General features: G+C 44.5%; 3 protein-coding genes across 3 annotated transcripts; 2 read left to right on the forward strand and 1 right to left on the reverse strand.

Annotated features, from left to right (window-relative positions):
- Positions 1-1,760: 1,760 nt before the first annotated feature.
- On the forward strand, positions 1,761-4,909 carry LOC308154943 (dnaJ homolog subfamily B member 5; the record flags this gene model as incomplete). Its single annotated transcript, XM_080528166.1, has 4 exons — positions 1,761-1,859; positions 2,761-3,016; positions 3,415-3,968; positions 4,676-4,909. 4 exons carry the CDS (start codon positions 1,761-1,763, stop codon positions 4,907-4,909), a joined length of 1,143 nt encoding a protein of 380 aa, XP_080384292.1.
- Positions 4,910-6,512: 1,603 nt separating this feature from the next.
- Positions 6,513-9,613, forward strand: hwa (huluwa; the record flags this gene model as incomplete). Its single annotated transcript, XM_080529465.1, has 3 exons — positions 6,513-7,127; positions 9,106-9,307; positions 9,447-9,613. 3 exons carry the CDS (start codon positions 6,513-6,515, stop codon positions 9,611-9,613), a joined length of 984 nt encoding a protein of 327 aa, XP_080385591.1.
- Positions 9,614-10,342: 729 nt separating this feature from the next.
- LOC308155443 (transitional endoplasmic reticulum ATPase) lies at positions 10,343-17,048 on the reverse strand. The gene is made up of 17 exons (XM_080528764.1): positions 16,914-17,048; positions 16,191-16,305; positions 15,823-15,995; positions 15,563-15,705; positions 15,261-15,391; positions 15,022-15,153; positions 13,782-13,884; positions 13,533-13,666; positions 13,284-13,419; positions 13,087-13,199; positions 12,817-12,981; positions 12,543-12,665; positions 12,238-12,450; positions 11,780-12,088; positions 11,437-11,592; positions 11,033-11,187; positions 10,343-10,917 (listed from the first exon to the last, which is right to left on the reverse strand). The coding sequence occupies exons 1-17, from the start codon at positions 16,928-16,930 to the stop codon at positions 10,812-10,814; spliced, it is 2,424 nt and encodes an 807-aa protein (XP_080384890.1). The 5' UTR covers positions 16,931-17,048; the 3' UTR covers positions 10,343-10,811.
- Positions 17,049-17,089: the final 41 nt, after the last annotated feature.

Here is a 17,089-nt window from a genome sequence, read left to right on the forward strand (position 1 = left end):
CTCTTGCCAGTCATTGCATCCTCCACCCACTCCACTTTCTATGAACGTTCCACTCATAATGAAATGAAATGCTGCTGTGGGCTCCTTCCTACACTGACCAAACAGCTGATGTTCACAACTCTACATGGGGATGTGTGTGACCTTTCAGGGACAGTGGGATGAGGTGGATTGAGATTGGTTTCACACCCTTTCTGTCTGTCCTCAGTGTTCAGAGCCGATTGACTCATCTACTGCTCCTACACGAGCATGGGGGAAGGTGGGACTGAACTGAGCTTGTGAAGGATAGCATACACGCACACACACACACCCACTCACACTCACACCCACATGTCAGTCTGTCATAGGTCAAACACTTCATCAGAGGAGGAGAGCCAATTAAACCTCAGCTTTCTACATTGTGTTTTCAGTTAATCATTGGTCTTGGTTTTTAGTTTAGACAGAGGATTCTTTTTTTTATGTTAGAGGGGGGAGCACAGTAAACCATGCATCAATGTTATTAAACATCAACTGGATACAAGCCTTCAGGAAAATCATTGTGTGTGTGTTGTATTCACCCACATGGACTCCATAATAATTGCACGTTACTACCCTGGATTGTGAACTAAAATAAAGTACCCAACTGTGCTCACATTTGTATGTATTATGCGTACTGTTTGGCACATGAGCTGGTATTAAAAAGTGTGATTTTATATGTGAGTGAAAGGCAAGCACACTGTTTCCGTGGGCGGGCAGAGTGTGATGCTGTGAAAGAGACTAATCTGATTCACTCTCTTCTAGAACAAGGGCCTCCACTGTAGTAGAGATGCGCTGAGCCAGTGACGCTTCTGGCACTACACATTCACACCAAATTTGCCTCCATTTCCTGTTGGAATGGATGGAGAATCCACTGGTAACTCCTCTTTCCCATTGGCTGTGTGTGAGCATCATAGAAGAGGAAGCGTGGCCATGTATGTCCTCTTCTCACAGTATGTTCCATAACCGTACAAGATAACCACAAAAGAACATTAATTGTTCTGATGGAATCATATCACACGTCACACTGTAACTACTGACGATGATACGTTGAGCTGCAACGTTTGCAGGAAAAGTGCTATAGCCTACAAATAAAAGTTATTATTATTATTGTTATTATTACCAATGACGTATTTATTCAATAGATGCATGTCTATGGTAACTACAATAGCCTGCCTGATACTGTATACGCCTATCATTATCACCCTTTTATGTTTATTTTTTGAGTACTTCTTTTGAAGTAGGGAATATCAATTAATTGCTAAGTAACAAATTGACAAGTGATCATATCTGAAGGTGATGATTACTAGTCTATTGTTCAAATCCAGTGGAATAGATACCATGTTGATAACGTTCAATCAGGGGGAGAGTCTGATATTCGTCCTCAAACGGCACCCCTAGACATCTCAAAGGATTTACCTACCGGTCGTGACTATCCTTGAGCCGTGTCTAGAATTCCGGAAACGAGTCTCGAGAAGGAGAAGGGGGCTGTTACATCCGTGTGATCACGCAGCGAACACCAATGGTTTCGCGGAGGAATGTGGAGGAACGGTATTCCCTCTAGTGCGTAGAGAATGGGCGGGTTTGGGGAATGCTCGGTCACGATGCGTGGGTGGTGAGTGTAGTCAAGCCTGGCCGCCGAGGCAATATTTAGCAGTCTGCAGTCAACCGTTCAGGCAAACTGAAGTCTAACGAGCATTTCAGCACCACAGCTCCTGGACAGCGACCCTTAAGCAAACACCAACATCATGGTTTTAATCTGGACTCAGTTTGGTGTAAAAACCAAAAATGTCAAGAGCAAGGTCCGTGTTATGCACAAAGATCACAGCTCCGGCTCGGCATCAGAGGTAAGTTTGACTTTTTTTGGTATAATTATGTTTTCTGGCATAAGATCTATTTTTGTTGCAGTCTGGATGGCTCGATCCCCTAAAAGTTGACAGTCATTTAACACTGAGTTTAATCATTCATGCGATTTGTGGGCTAATTTTGAGTTTCCTATTTTGAGATTACTGAAAAAAAAATTTTTTTCTTAATGCCTGTTTACCGTCAGCCATATGGACAATGAAAATCGATTTTCACAATATCATAATTCAAGATGATTGTATCTATTGAACCACTGCAACCAATCGGTCTAGTCTCTCTCACTTTGCTCATAGATGCACAGCACAGATATCTCCATTATAAGCTGGAGGGGATAAAATGTCCCTCAAGTGCCTTAGCCTGCCTATATTTTTCACCAACTACTTTCACAAAGGCTGCAGTGCAGTGCATGCAATAGTAAAGGATAAGTTGATATCGATACAGGTCAACATTTTATATTCAAAGAAAGCACTGATCTTTTGAAGTCTGCATCTCTCACATTGGTCAGCAGCACACACACACACAGCACCAGAGACATCTTATGTGACTCAGCTCTAAATGTTCAGGCCATTGTCAATCGGATGTTGAATGTCACACATGCCAGTTGTCATGAAGCTGCTGGATGCTTGCCGTGCATTTTTATGGCAGACCATTTACGCAAGACTGAGGAGTGGTTGACATTTAGTGACTAGGGAGCTCTAGTCTTCGCATGTCTTATTCAGCTCTGGAGCTTTGATCAGTTAGTTCAGGACGTGGGGAAGGATAGAGTGACTCCATTGGTGGGTGTGATGAAGTGAGGCGTCTGTCCTTGACATCAGTTGGCCTTATGATAACTGGTTATTCTGAGCTAACATTAGTCTAACCCTGTGACTGCCCCTGTTTTTCCAGGAGACCAAAACGGAGACAGAGGTTCCCTGTCTGTCCATCAAGCCCATGGGGAAAGATTTCTACAAGGTCTTGGGTGTGTCGTCTGACTCCAACGAAGATGAGATCAAACGGGCATACAGGAAAATGGCCCTGAAGTTCCACCCTGACAAGAACAGCGAAGCAGACGCAGAGGACAAGTTCAAGGAGATCGCAGAAGCCTACGAGATTCTGACCGACCCCAAGAAGAGAATCATTTACGACCAGTATGGAGAGGAAGGTGAGAGCAGGCCCTTTACTCTTAACTCTCAGTTTAGTATAAGAAGACAGGTTAGTCTATAGTTAAATGGTTGATGGCAAGCATTACCTTTGGTGAATGCTGTTGTTAAGGTTATCACTAAAAAGTTAAGCACTGTCTCCTCCCTGGGAATCAGCCAAACATATTTAGGGCAGTCATCTGCAGACTTATTAATTATTCAGTCCCTGGCAAATATGTTTTCCTCAATCTTCAAAGAGGCGAATGTAAATTTGGAAAGCCATTGCATTGAATATGCATGAGTAGAACTTTGTCGGAGCTTAGGAGTAGAATACAAGATCACTCAAGATAGAAGCAAGTATGGATGCATACACTGTCAGTATAATGTATTAACTGAATTGTCTTTCTCGTCTGTGTCACAGGCCTTAAAAATGGAGGTGGGGTGTCAATGGCGGGCAAGGGGAACTCCCACCACTACACTTACCACGGCGATGCCCACACCACATTTTCCTCCTTCTTCAAGGGCTCCGACCACTTTGACATCTACTTCGGGAAGGAGATGGACAGCGAAGAGGACCTCTTCAACCCCTTCAGCCGGTTCACCTTCAGCCACGTGGGCGGTAACCAGGACGGCGGGCTGCGGCGTGGCCGGAGGCGGCTGCAGAGAGTGGCTGTGGTGCATGACCTCCTGGTGACCCTGGAGGAGGTCTTCCATGGCTGCACCAAGCACATGAAGATCACCCGCCACCGCCTCAACCCAGACGGCAGGAGCCTTCGGACTGAGGACAAGGTCCTTAACGTGGTGGTGAAGAAAGGCTGGAAGGCAGGAACCAAGATCACCTTCCCAAGAGAGGGCGACGAGACGCCTAACAACATCCCCGCCGATGTGGCCTTCATCCTCAAAGACAAGAAACACCCCTGCTACAGGAGAGAAGGGTCCAACATCGTCTACACAGCCAAGATAACCCTCAAAGAGGTAAGAGTGAGTTCATGGATTAGTGGAAGAAGGCAGTAATGCTTAGGAAGTACAGCACTGCCATAAACGGCATAGGGATGATAGAACATTCTGTTTATGGAGAAGCCTCTCAGCCTCCTCTCGTCCTTAGCCTGGCTGACAGACCCCCACTAACACAGCATCCGCCCACGCCTCCCCTACCTCGTCAGCCCCTGCAGAGTGAGAGAACTGCAGCTAAATTTAGCCTCCTTTGCAGCTCGCCCCCTCACAGCACTCTTCACTCGCTCTCCCAAATACGACTCTGCGCCAGAGCGAGGCAGCCTTTGGCATCTTCTCTGTGTGGCGCTCACTCATACATCCCACGTCCGGATTAAAAATACAAGCATTCACAGACAGCTCCTCCATCTTCCTCTCGACTTACTCCCACACACAGCTAGAACATAGGAGCAGAGATTATAGCATTTCAGAACACTGTACCGTTATGTAAGAGAGGAAATGATTGTCTTCTGGGGGCAGCTGCTCCACATTCTCCCGGTGATGTAATATGTCACTTCAAAAAATGATGCTGTTAGATAAGACATGCTCTGCATTCTCTCTGTGCTACTAATTGTTGCAAATTATATGCCAAGTCGTTTACAATTTTTTTTCCAAAATGTTCTCAAATTAGAGATGGTAATAGAGGTTAACCTTTTCCCTATTTCTCTCTCTCTCTCTCTCTCACTCTCCAGGCTCTATGTGGATGCACAGTTAACGTCCCCACCATTGACAACAGAATGATGCCCCTGCCGTGCAGTGATGTCATCAAACCTGGTGCTGTCCGGAGACTAAGGGGTGAGGGGCTACCCCTGACCAAGAACCCCTCTCAGCGCGGGGACATGGTGGTGGAGTTCCAAGTGCTCTTCCCTGACAGGATCCCTCCCCAGTCCCGTGAGATCATCAAACACAGCCTAGCCCAGTGCTAGCGTTCTAGTGACCAACATAGCTATATCTGTGTGTTATCAATCACAGTTTTGCTAGGTGCTATCACAACTAAACACAGCTTCTCCCTGTGCTCGGACGGTGGCAGTGGTACTGAAGGGGTCAGATGGAAGCTTGAAAATGAACGTCCTCATTATAGGCATTTATAGGCATACATACTCAACACCTATAATGCCAGGGGAGCACTGTGTAGGGTTTACATAACTAATGGAGTCCTTTGTGTCCCGGCACATCCACTGACTGACTAGCCTTTCTCTTGAATGAAAAGGGTAGATGTACTGTGACTCTATACTGCTAACCTATATCAAGAACTCTATGATATTCTATGATATTCAAGTCAGTAGACTTACAGAACCCTGAGTAGTTGAATCACGTGACATGACATGATATGATTCTACAAGTTGTATGGTGTTCATATGACTGGAGTTCTGCATTGAGTTATATTACAATTACAAAAATGTACTTGTGTACAAGAATGTTCTTGTGTACAAAAACAGTTAACTTTGTCTCTAAGAGAGATTCCTCTGTCAAATGTTCAATTGAATAATTTGAAATGTTTGTATATACCTATTGTCTATCTAAACCTGTACACTGTAAATGTATATTCGAGATTGAGATATAAACATAAAGAAAAGCATGGTCAATGAATAAAAAACCTGACTTTTAACTCTCTTACCCATCCTTGAAAGTGATTGGTTGTATTATGAAATGTGCAGCTATGATCATGAGTCTTGGAGCAAATAATTGCCATTACTACAGGCAACATTAAAACAGGAATGCTGCTGACAATAGTTTAATAATGGTGTTTAGGTGCAGCTAACAGCCCACTCCTAATGTACTAGTGCCACCTTGTGGCGAATGCTGAGGTAAGCGAAAGAGGAAAGATTGCAGAAATACAGTATCAGTTAGTAGCCTACCTCCTCACAGATTCTCTCTCTCTGACACTGGCCCCATTTGAATAATTAATCAACACATTCTTCATTCCTGCTCTTTAATAAATGATCCAATATTAGTTCCAACAATCTTGATAAATGCAGGTATTCAACAGGATCTATGATTCTGTTTTATTGGCAGCAGAAATCATTTTAGACAATTACTTATCATAACGTTGTGTAGAGTTGGTGTACTAGAACGGTAAGGTCTTAAACCCAGAGAACATCATTCACAGGCTAGGTCTTTAACGGCCCCGGGGCACACCTGCGCATCTCATGAGCGCGCAGTCGAGTAGCCTACAATGGTGAACAGCTTTTCAAGCAAGTCAGTCAACTTGTGTTAATCTGTGGGCCTACTCAAAACAAAAGTGTTGATTTCTAAGTAAGATCTCCTATGTTGATGAAAATGTGGAGCTGCTGCATTATGGTGATGCCGAAAAATCTCCAAATTCTGGACGACATTTTTGAGGCCACATGGTTCGCCAAGTACGATACGAAATCAAAGCAACCGGTCCAGCAGATTCAGCTACAAAGGTCGGAGCTGCCTCGTGAAATTGATTACTGCAACAAAACACCTGACCCGAAACCCCAATTAAGCCACGCAATTGTGTAATCTGTATGTGTTCTGGAATTGGACGAAATGTGACGTGATGAAATGTCGCAAATCGATGCATCAACAGCACAATCCTCCAATTTGACTGAAGGTTTACCAATTACAAGCTTGACTCTACTCGTTCTCCTACTTATACCCTGTGTGGTTCTCCTGCTTCTATTGAACTGCCTGTTCCTGGGTTACAAGTTACTAGTTTTATCCAAAAGAAACAGAAAACGGCGAGAAGACTACGAGAGCACACTTTTACAATCAACTCTCTCGACGCGCCAGAGAATGACCAGAATATCAGACGCGCCAATGTTGCCAAATCAGGACGGCATCAGAACGTACGTGTCCGTTTCAGAACCGATGTTGGCCCAACCCGTGACTTCTTCTTCCAGAACCTCGTCGAAGGAGAGGGCAGCAGCAGGTGATCATAGGATCAGGTTCATCCGACCGGATGGAGCCACGGGAGGTGGCTCGGAGTCTCTGAGGGCGCCGAGCACCATATTAATGACTTTATCCACGACTGGGTCGACTTCCAGGGTTGGCCTGCCTGGCAGCAAAATGTACTGGTGCAGGAGCGCCCCTGTCTTAACACAGTCTAGTGACTCTGAGGCCGATCGACCGAACCTCGTGCCACCCAATTCACCTGCACCGAACCATCCCCAGACAAGGGTAAGTGAACATTTGTGAGCTTTGGATTCTGTAGCTATACAGGTGCTGGTCATATAATTAGAATATCATCAAAAAGTTGATTTATTTCAGTAATTCCATTCAAAAAGTGAAACTTGTATAATGTATACATTCATTCCACACAGACTGATATATTTCAAGTGTTTATTGCTTGTAGTTTTGATGATTATTACTGACAACTAATGAAAACCCCAAATTCAGTATCTCAGAAAATTTTAATATTGGGGAAAAGTTCAATATTGAAGACACCTGGTGCCACACTCTAATCAGCTAATTAACTCAAAACACCTGCAAACACCTTTAAATGGTCCCTCAGTCCAGTTCTGTAGGCCAGTGTTTCCCAACCCTCTCCTCGGGGCACTCCAGCCGCACCACATATTTGATCTGTTCCACCACCAGCACCCCTGATTCAACTAATCAAGTACAAACCATAATTGATTTGTACGTGATTAGTTGAATCAGGTGTGCTGGTGGTGGAACAGATCAAATATGTGGAGCGGCTGGGGTGCCCCGAGGAGAGGGTTGGGAAACACTGCTGTAGGCTACACAATCATGGGGAAGACTGCTGACCTGACAGTTGTCCAAAAGACGACCATTGACACCTTGCACAAGGAGGGCAAGACACAAAAGGTCATTGCTAAAGAGGCTGGCTATTCACAGAGCTCTGTCTCCAAGCAAATGAATAGAGAGGCGAAGGGAAGGAAAAGATGTGGTAGAAAACAGTGTACAAGCAATAGGGATAACCGCACCCTGGAGAGGATTGTGAAACAAAGCCGATTAAAAAATGTGGGGGAGATTCACAAAGAGTGGACTGCAGCTGGAGTCAGTGCTTCAAGAACCACCACACACAGACGTATGCAAGACATGGGTTTCAGCTGTCGCATTCCTTGTGTCAAGCCACTCTTGAACAAGAGACAGTGTCAGAAGCGTCTCGCCTGGGCTAAAGACAAAAAGGACTGGACTGCTGCTGAGTGGTCCAAAGTTATGTTCTCTGATGAAAGTAACTTTTGCATTTCCTTTGGAAACCAAGGTCCCAGAGTCTGGAGGAAGAGAGGAGAGGCACAGAATCCACGTTGCTTGAAGTCCAGTGTAAAGTTTCCACCGTCAGTGATGGTCTGGGATGCCATGTCATCTGCTGGTGTTGGTCCACTGTGTTTTCTGAGGTCCAGGGTCAACGCAGCCGTCTACCAGGAAGTTTTAGAGCACTTCATGCTTCCTGCTGCTGACCAACTTTATGGAGATGCAGATTTCATTTTCCAACAGGACTTGGCACCTGCACACAGTGCCAAAGCTACCAGTACCTGGTTTAAGGACCATGTTATCCCTGTTCTTAATTGGCCAGCAAACTCGCCTGACCGTAGCCCCATAGAAAATCTATGGGGTATTGTGAAGAGGAAGATGCGATGCGCCAGACCCAACAATGCAGAAGAGCTGAAGGCCACTATCAGAGCAACCTGGGCTCTCATAACACCTGAGCAGTGCCACAGACTGACGGACTCCATGCCACGCCGCATTGCTGCAGTAATTCAGGCAAAAGGAGCCCCAACTAAGTATTGAGTGCTGTACATGCTCATACTTTCCATGTTCGTACTTTTCAGTTGGCCAACATTTTTAAAAAACCTTGTTTTGTATTGGTCTTAAGTAATATTCTAATTTTCTGAGATACTGTATTTGGGATCTTCATTAGTTGTCAGTAATAATCATCAAAATTAAAAGAAATAAACATTTGAAATATATCAGTCTGTGTGTAATGAATGAATATAATATACAAGTTTTACTTTTTGAATGGAATTACTGACATAAATGAACTTTTTGATGATATTCTAATTATATGACCAGCTTATATGATTATATAAGTATATGATTATATGCTTATATGATTGTATTGTATGATTATATGCTTATATGATTGTATGCCTTGGACATGTCTATGGACAAGTCTATTATTATCTTTACGCAGGTGATCTCTGACCTGGGGATGCGTCGAAGCAGCACTATGGAATTGCTGAATGAGCTAAACAACCCGGGTGGAGACCAGTTTCATGATAAGGTCCTATTTGAATGCGAGTACGCCAGTATCATGCCTCTGGAGACCTCTTGTATCGCCGGGAACTCTTCGACCATGGGTCCTGGCTTAGACAGTGACTTCGGAGCAAGCGCTGGTGAGTTCTTGGCGTAATTGTAATGTTACTTAATGAGGACACTTTTTTTGTAGGACTTGTACCACACAATTTCTCTGGGGTTACTGTCATATAGACTCAGACTGTAGGCTGATAAATTATGCATGCGTTTACCCCCCAGGGGTCTCCCTCCGCATCTTGTCCGGTGACAGTGATGGTCTCACCAACGGTGTGTGGAACTCAGGGTTGGAGTGGGACTATTATGACCCCTGCTACGTGAGGCAAAATAACATACCCAAACATAAACATCATAAACCTGCAATACATACCAAGCAATACTGGGTATGATGAAAGGATATTTTAATAACGACCTAACTTATTTTTTATAAATGTTTCTCTTTTCTGAATGTTATTCTATAAAAAAGAGCACTTGCACAAAGATTATCACGTTTATACTCAGTTCATACCTATCAGTGTAATACTTAACACCAATTTTAGATTACAACACTTTTTGTTTAATAAGAATTGCAGTCACTGTATCACATTTATTCAGTGTTCATTGTCCAAGACACTTGTGATAGTCACTAAATTGCTTCACATATTTGTTTTGCTCACAATTTATGGCTTATATCATGTTAGAAAATGTGTGCCATGTGGTCTTTATTAAGCACTTCATACACTTGAATAAATATGTATTATGCACTGCTTGATTTCATTCACTTATACTTTTCAAATAAAGATTGTGTTTAATATCAATCCCAAACATTACTTGTCATGGTTTAATTTTGATCAGTTACCTCCTGATCTCTACAGGTCTACTAACTGCACAAGGGAAGAAAACTGCCAAGAAACCAAGAAAACTGCTCAGGAGTAGATTTTTTTGAAAGCTTCGTAGAAGCTAAGTTAGAAGGCTAAGTGGTAAAAATAATAATATATATTGCTACAAAGCTTTCAGGAAACTCACCCCAAAACAGTTAATAGCTGTTACGTCATTTCAATTATAACAGAATAGTAGACTATTTTATTAAACAATCAAGCAAAACAGGAAAAAACAACAATGACACTTATTATCACCAGGTCATTTATTTTTCATTTCTTAGAATTGCATTTTTCACATTTTTTGTGTTCAACCCTATTACATTATGCTATATTCATAAAAAATGACAAGTCATATGCATATCTCCTCCCATTCCTTTATAACAGGCTAGTATTGTACCCTTCAATTGAGCGGCTCATATGAAGCCAAATATCCTCCTCAATCCCCCTCCTACAACCTTCTGACCCAGCCCCCACCCCCAAATCCTTACAAAGTCTGACGTAATCTTCCCCAAAGCCTGTTTACAGACAAGCTGCAACATGCTGTCTCTAACATTTAAGGGAGATGAGAGAGGCTTGACATCGAAGTAAATATGAATTTAATCTTAAACATGGAATTTGTGTGTGTGTGTGTGTGTGTGTGTGTGTATGGCATTGTACAGTTTTGCCAGGATGTATGAGGAGCTTTGGTCCACCATGTGGTAGAGTTTTGGTCCACTTAGGGTTGTGTTTAACCATAGAGGTCATCGTCCTGGTCCTCATTAAAGACGTTGCCTCCAGTTCCACTGGTTGAGCCCTGGCTGGGCCCTGTTCCTGGCTGAGTGCTGGTGGGGAACCTGGGAGAAGAAAGCAGGGAGTCAATCATATGCTCCCCTACCACATAACATAATGCTAGGTAAGGGATTATTGTTTTATGTTTTGCAGGTATTTGCTGTATGTGTTCTGCTTTACCGGAAGCTGCCAAATCCTCTGCTCTGCTGTAACGTCTGAGCGAACATCTCGTATTTGCGGATGTCGTTGTCACTGACTGAGCGGCGAGCAAAGCGCATGGCCTCCTCAAAGTGGTCTTTACGGATCTCTGGAACCGGGTCATCCTCCTCTACCTCCTGTGGATGCAAGAGTGACAAAAATAAAACAATGTTGAACAACTTAATCTCTCTTTAAATAAAATCATCTCCACGCCACCCTCTATACGAGTTTAAAAGGTCTCGATTCTAATCATTCCTTCAAACAGGAAATCAACGGATTCATATGCTCAGACTGTCGTAATTACTGCAGGTGTCTCAATATCTAGTTATGACTTAGTTACATCTGAACTGTCGTTAACTCAATAGAGACATAGTAACTCAAGTCACCATGGCTGAGGGGTTGGTCTGTCTCTCCCTTTCCCTGCGGATCTCGTTTTCGATGCACTCCCTGATGGCCAGCTTGCAGGCTCTCTGGCAGATCTCTGTCAGGTCAGCACCAGAGAAACCATTGGTCATCTTGGCCAGGAAATCCAAGTCCACATCCTACAGCAGACAGGGTTGGTAGAGGCAGTGTGTTAAATGCATTTCCACACAATGATTATGCCTTGATCTGATTAGGAACATCCATTTAAGAGATTTATTCTGCACACAGCACTTTCCATACTACCACACTCCACAATCAATACCTATTACACCTGATAAAGGAGCAAGCTGACAGACAGACACTTGCCTTGGAGATGGGAGACTTCCTGAGATTGGCAGTGAGGATGTTAATGCGAGACTTCTCATCAGGCAAGGGGATGTAGATGAGCTGGTCCAGGCGCCCGGGTCTCAGGATAGCCGGGTCGATGATGTCAGGTCTATTGGTGGCTCCAATGATGAAGACGTTCTTCTTGCTGGACATGCCATCCATCTCTGTCAGGATTTGGTTGATGACGCGGTCTGCTGCTCCTCCACCGTCTCCAACGTTGCCACCGCGGGCCTTAGCGATGGAGTCCAGCTCATCAAAGAACAGCACACAGGGGGCAGCCTGACGAGCCTGGAGCATAAACAGAGACGGTCATAACTCCTTAATACATGTGTGACATATACAATCCTTTGCAAACGTTTAAAATACATAAATATCATAACGTTTGATACATGATATGAAATCTTGATATAAAGGGGCTAATTGGGGTTAAGCTTTACCTTGTCAAAGATCTCTCTGACATTGGCCTCTGACTCTCCAAACCACATGGTGAGGAGCTCGGGTCCTTTGATGGAGATGAAGTTGGCCTGGCACTCGTTGGCGATGGCCTTGGCCAGCAAGGTCTTACCGCAACCCGGGGGCCCGTAGAAGAGCACTCCCTTGGATGGGGTCATGCCAAACTTCAAAAACTTGTCTGGGTGCTCCACTGGATACTGGAACAAGAAAAGCACACCAATGGGTTAAACAAGCTGCCGGTCAAGCTGCCAGGCTTCACCAACAACTTCCTAGTGAACCAAAGACTTACCTGTACAAGCTCCTGTAGCTCCCTCTTGACATCCTCCAGACCTCCGATGTCCTCCCAGGAGACGTTGGGCACCTCCACCACGGTCTCCCTCAGGGCAGAAGGATTGCTCTGGCTCAGGGCCCACTGCAAACAGAGAGACGTGTTCATCCTGACTTAGAGATTCATTGCTACTACAGCCTCTAACGCTCACTGGTGGTCATAGTAGGCGTTTATTTATTTATAAGTGCATTTTACATTTAAGGTTGCCAGGGGAGAGGAGAAAAAATCTACTCACCCTGAAGTCGTCCATGGTGACTGCCAGGGAGCTAATGATCTCTGCGTCGATGGTTTCATCTTCCAGGTCGATCAAATCCATCTTCTTCCTGATGGCCTGCAGGGCAGCTTCAGAGCACAGAGCTGCCAGGTCAGCACCAACATGGCCGTGAGTTTCATTGGCGACCTGGAGGATTCAGACAGCGGAGGATTCAGTCAGTGAACAACTCAAATAACACTGTCTCAATAATATGGCTGTGAGTTTCATTGAAAATCAACTCGCTACAGTCACCTGCTCAAGATCCACGTCGTCAGCCAGTTTCATGTTCTTGGTGTGGATTTGGAGGATTTCCAGTCTGCCTGTGGCATCAGGGATGCCAATGTCTACTTCCCTGTCAAAGCGCCCTGTAGAAACAAAAAGGTCACTGTAACACATACATCTCTAACCACCATTAACATTACCCATGGATAAATACTGATGGACCTTACCGAATCGCCTCAGGGCGGGGTCAATGCTGTTAGGTCTGTTGGTGGCTGCCATGACAATGACATGCGCTCGCTGCTTCAGCCCATCCATGAGTGTAAGGAGCTGCGACACAATGCGCCTCTCCACTTCACCGTGTGTCTGCAGAGGACAACAATTAGGGTTAATGACGCACCCTGTGGCCTCGAAGGGGGTTGAAATCATAGTGGATCGGCTGGCTGGAGGAGAACATGTTCATTAAGATCTGAGCCCACCTTCTCTCTTTTTGGTGCGATGGCGTCCAGCTCGTCAATGAAGATGATGGCGGGAGCATTCTTCTCTGCCTCCTCGAAGGCCTTCCTCAGGTTACTCTCAGACTCCCCGGCCAGCTTACTCATGATCTCAGGCCCTGAAACATTTAGCAGGCAAGCAGAGTGCAAACTGAGATCACTTCTTCCTATTACCATAACCATTACCGATGTAATTATCATCCGAAGTAAACAAAAGTTCAAAGTGCATCTCACCATTGATGAGGAAGAAGAAGGCTCCTGTTTCATTGGCCACAGCACGGGCGATCAGTGTCTTTCCTGTTCCAGGGGGTCCGTACAGCAGGATGCCCCTTGGAGGCTGAGGGGTGATTCATATTGATCAGTGTTTCCCCTAGGTTTGCTGCCTTGGGGGGGTGATCCATATCAATTTATAACACAATTATAATTGAATATTGGATTGCTGTGGGCAATGCAGTCAGATAATGTCATTTTGACTTTACTCTCTAACCTGAAAAATCTCATATCCATGTATAAAAAAACTGACATTTCCTATGCTTCAATCCACTGTCCATGTACTGTAAATATTAGGGATGTCCCGATCCGATACTGAGATCGGATATCGACCCGATATTGGTCCTGAATGCTGGATCGGAGATCGGACCAGAAAAAAAAAAGGCTCCGATCCGATCCTACTGTCATCCGCAGTCAAACTTATGTGTATAAGCGATGAGAGAATAAAAACAGTGAACAGAAACACGTGTCGCAGAAATCCTTCACGCAAGTCCTATATGCGCTTAAAATGCGCATAGCGCTTCACGCGAGTCCTATATGCGCTTAAAATGCGCATAGCGCTGCGCTGTGTGCTTCCGGTTTCATTACAAAGAGGTTAACCCTATGTGCCTGACGTCTAACAACATTCAAATTACTCTAACTTCATATTTTTTCGGATTTCAATGTATGACACATCATTTGAAAGCTTATGATCCGTAGTTCCAATCCACAACACGTCGCATTTGTTGCTTTAATAAAGGCTGGCAGTCTTTAATTTAACTGTTGTTGGTGTGGACTATATACTGGGGAGGTATTTGAATGAATGAATGAATGAATGAATGGTCTTTATTGTCATTGCTACAGTACAGGTACCAAACAACGAAATTTAGGAGGGGTGGCTCCCCTGGTGTTAGGAAAAAAATAAAATAAAAAATATTCAGGGGTCAAAAAATTTATACAAATATCGGATCGGTATCGGTATCGCCGATACCCGAAGCCCAGGTATCGGTATCGGTATCGGTAGTGAAAAAGTGGGATCGGGACATCCCTAGTAAATATGCCATTATGGTATTACCATAAAGGCAAATTCTAGCAGAATAAGAAAGATTGTATATCTCAGTGTTTCCTCTATATGCATTGATTCATGGCGGGCCGTTGATGATGAATTTCTTATACAAAACACATCCAATTAATTCCCCCCCCCCCCATTTTTTTTTTATCTCACCTTGACACCAATGGCCTTGAACAGTGCTGGGTGTCTCAGGGGCAGCTCCACCATCTCCTTAATCTGTGCTAGCTGCTTCCTCACTCCGCCAATGTCATCGTAGCCCACCTCGTTCAGAGACTCCTCCTCATCCTAAACACACAGCTCCAACATTATCCTCCTCTCATGCACAAGATCCATCGGCACAGAGCCCAGTCCTGTCGTTAGAACAGTGGCGCCAGTCCTGAGTGCAGACCTACCTCACGTTTGATGGGCTCCCCCTCACAGTGGATGACAGTGTCTGGAGCCACGATGCAGTAAGGGTTGGGATCTGTCTCCACCACCTTAAACTCCACTGCTCGCATGCCTCCCCTCACCAGGAAGATGTCCCCTACAGGCAACAGAGATGAATCATTAACACACAACCCTTAACACTGACCATGACCACCCAAATGATAACCCCCACATGCATCACAACATGCCTTTGTACTTTTTACTCTATTTGAATAGAGAGATATTGTTAGTGACCAGTAAATCAGAAGACCAGGAGCATGAATATTACCTTTCCTAATGGGCCTGTAGGCCTCTAGGAAGTAGGGCTTGAGGTAAACTTCAAAAATGTTGCCTGTGATCCCCTCAACGGTGTCATCAATGGGCAGAACATGGATGCGCTTCCCATACTTCACATCTGGGCATGGCTGGATACTGTGATACCACAAGAGAAACACATGAATGTGGGCTATTCCTGGTGACTTCAGTCGAGTTAAGAGGTCTGGTACCCTCTACCTATTTGCACTGATGCCAACATTCTCTACATCTCACCTGATAACATCTCCCAGACGAACTCTAAGGTTGTTGCGGACCACTCTGTTCATGCGGATTTTCTCATCTGAGCATGTGTCGTCAGAGAGCACAATGCAGACTGACTCCCGTCTCTTCTTCCCTTTCATCAGCACTGTGTCTCCCCTGAACAGCTGTAGCTCATCCATCTTGGCCTAGGACAGGACAGAGAAATCGATCACAAACACGAAATAATAATCATATGATATATTGTATGCGGTGTTGTGTCTCTTGTGTACGTATGCTGCTTTCTTGGGCAGGGCTTACTTGGAAAACATATTTTTAAAAGTATTTATTTATGTTCTGTTGTTTCTTTCTTATGTGACTGAACATCAGATTCACCCCCTCACCTGGGACAGAGAGACCACACTGTTGTCTTCATTAATTGACTCATCCACAATCAACCGGTTGGGCCTGGGCTTCTGCTTTAATATCGCCGTGGAAAGATCATCATTATTCTTCGATCTGAGGGGGAGATTCGTAACAGCAGTTATGATCAATAATGTAGCTACATTTTGCTAATATGACGTGGCTAGCTAAACTTAGCAGTAAACCTGAACCTGGGGGGGAAATAACATAAGTTGGATATTCGGTGTTTCGAGAAGCATAATGCTTCATCGTACGATGATGTGATGAAAGTACGTGAGTGAGACCCTAATATCCATTCTCCAAAAACACGCAAAGCCACAAAGACAACAGCTACTGTTGCGCAGGCCCACACGAGTGACACAGCAGGAAAAACAAGAGAGCCCAAAAGTAGGCTGTCATTAGCTAACAGGCTAGCTTAGCGTTAGAGAATAACTCGCTAGTAAAGGTTACAATCGACGCTAACTCGGGGTTCCAACAATGTCACCCTCTGTCACATACACATAATCGGGCCACGAAGGCGAGCTCAGATAGGCAACTAGATCGCTCCATAACTGTTATGATTTGGTGCTAGCTACATTAGCTTGCTAAGCGGTCTGCCCAACTTGTTTAGCACAAAGCGAACATTTTAACGTGTCTTAGTAGTAACCGGATCCTTGCTGGCCTTTTAAACATGACTAGGTAGGAAGCTAGCGGCGACAACTTACTCTCCTCCTGACGCCATGGTACTCCGTCTGGTATATTCGAAGAGTGATTGTGGTTTTCTTTAGTTTCGTAGCCTTCTCATGTATGTGTCCCTGTCCAACTGAGAGCACCGCCGACTAGTATGATCAGTAGCTAGCTTCGCTCAGCGCTGCGGTAAAGCACGGAGGAACATCACCAC

This window comes from Nansenia antarctica, assembly GCF_963989245.1.
Source record: "Nansenia antarctica genome assembly, chromosome: 4".
NCBI classification, from domain to species: Eukaryota; Metazoa; Chordata; class Actinopteri; order Argentiniformes; family Microstomatidae; genus Nansenia; species Nansenia antarctica.

Coding starts and splice junctions, on each gene's coding strand:
- LOC308155443 (XM_080528764.1), bottom strand. Junction 15,154..15,260: donor GGGAGCCCATCAAACGTGAG/GTAGGTCTGCAC, acceptor CTGTGTGTTTAG/GATGAGGAGGAGTCTCTGAA. Junction 13,200..13,283: donor CCCCGCCCTGAGGCGATTCG/GTAAGGTCCATC, acceptor TTGTTTCTACAG/GGCGCTTTGACAGGGAAGTA.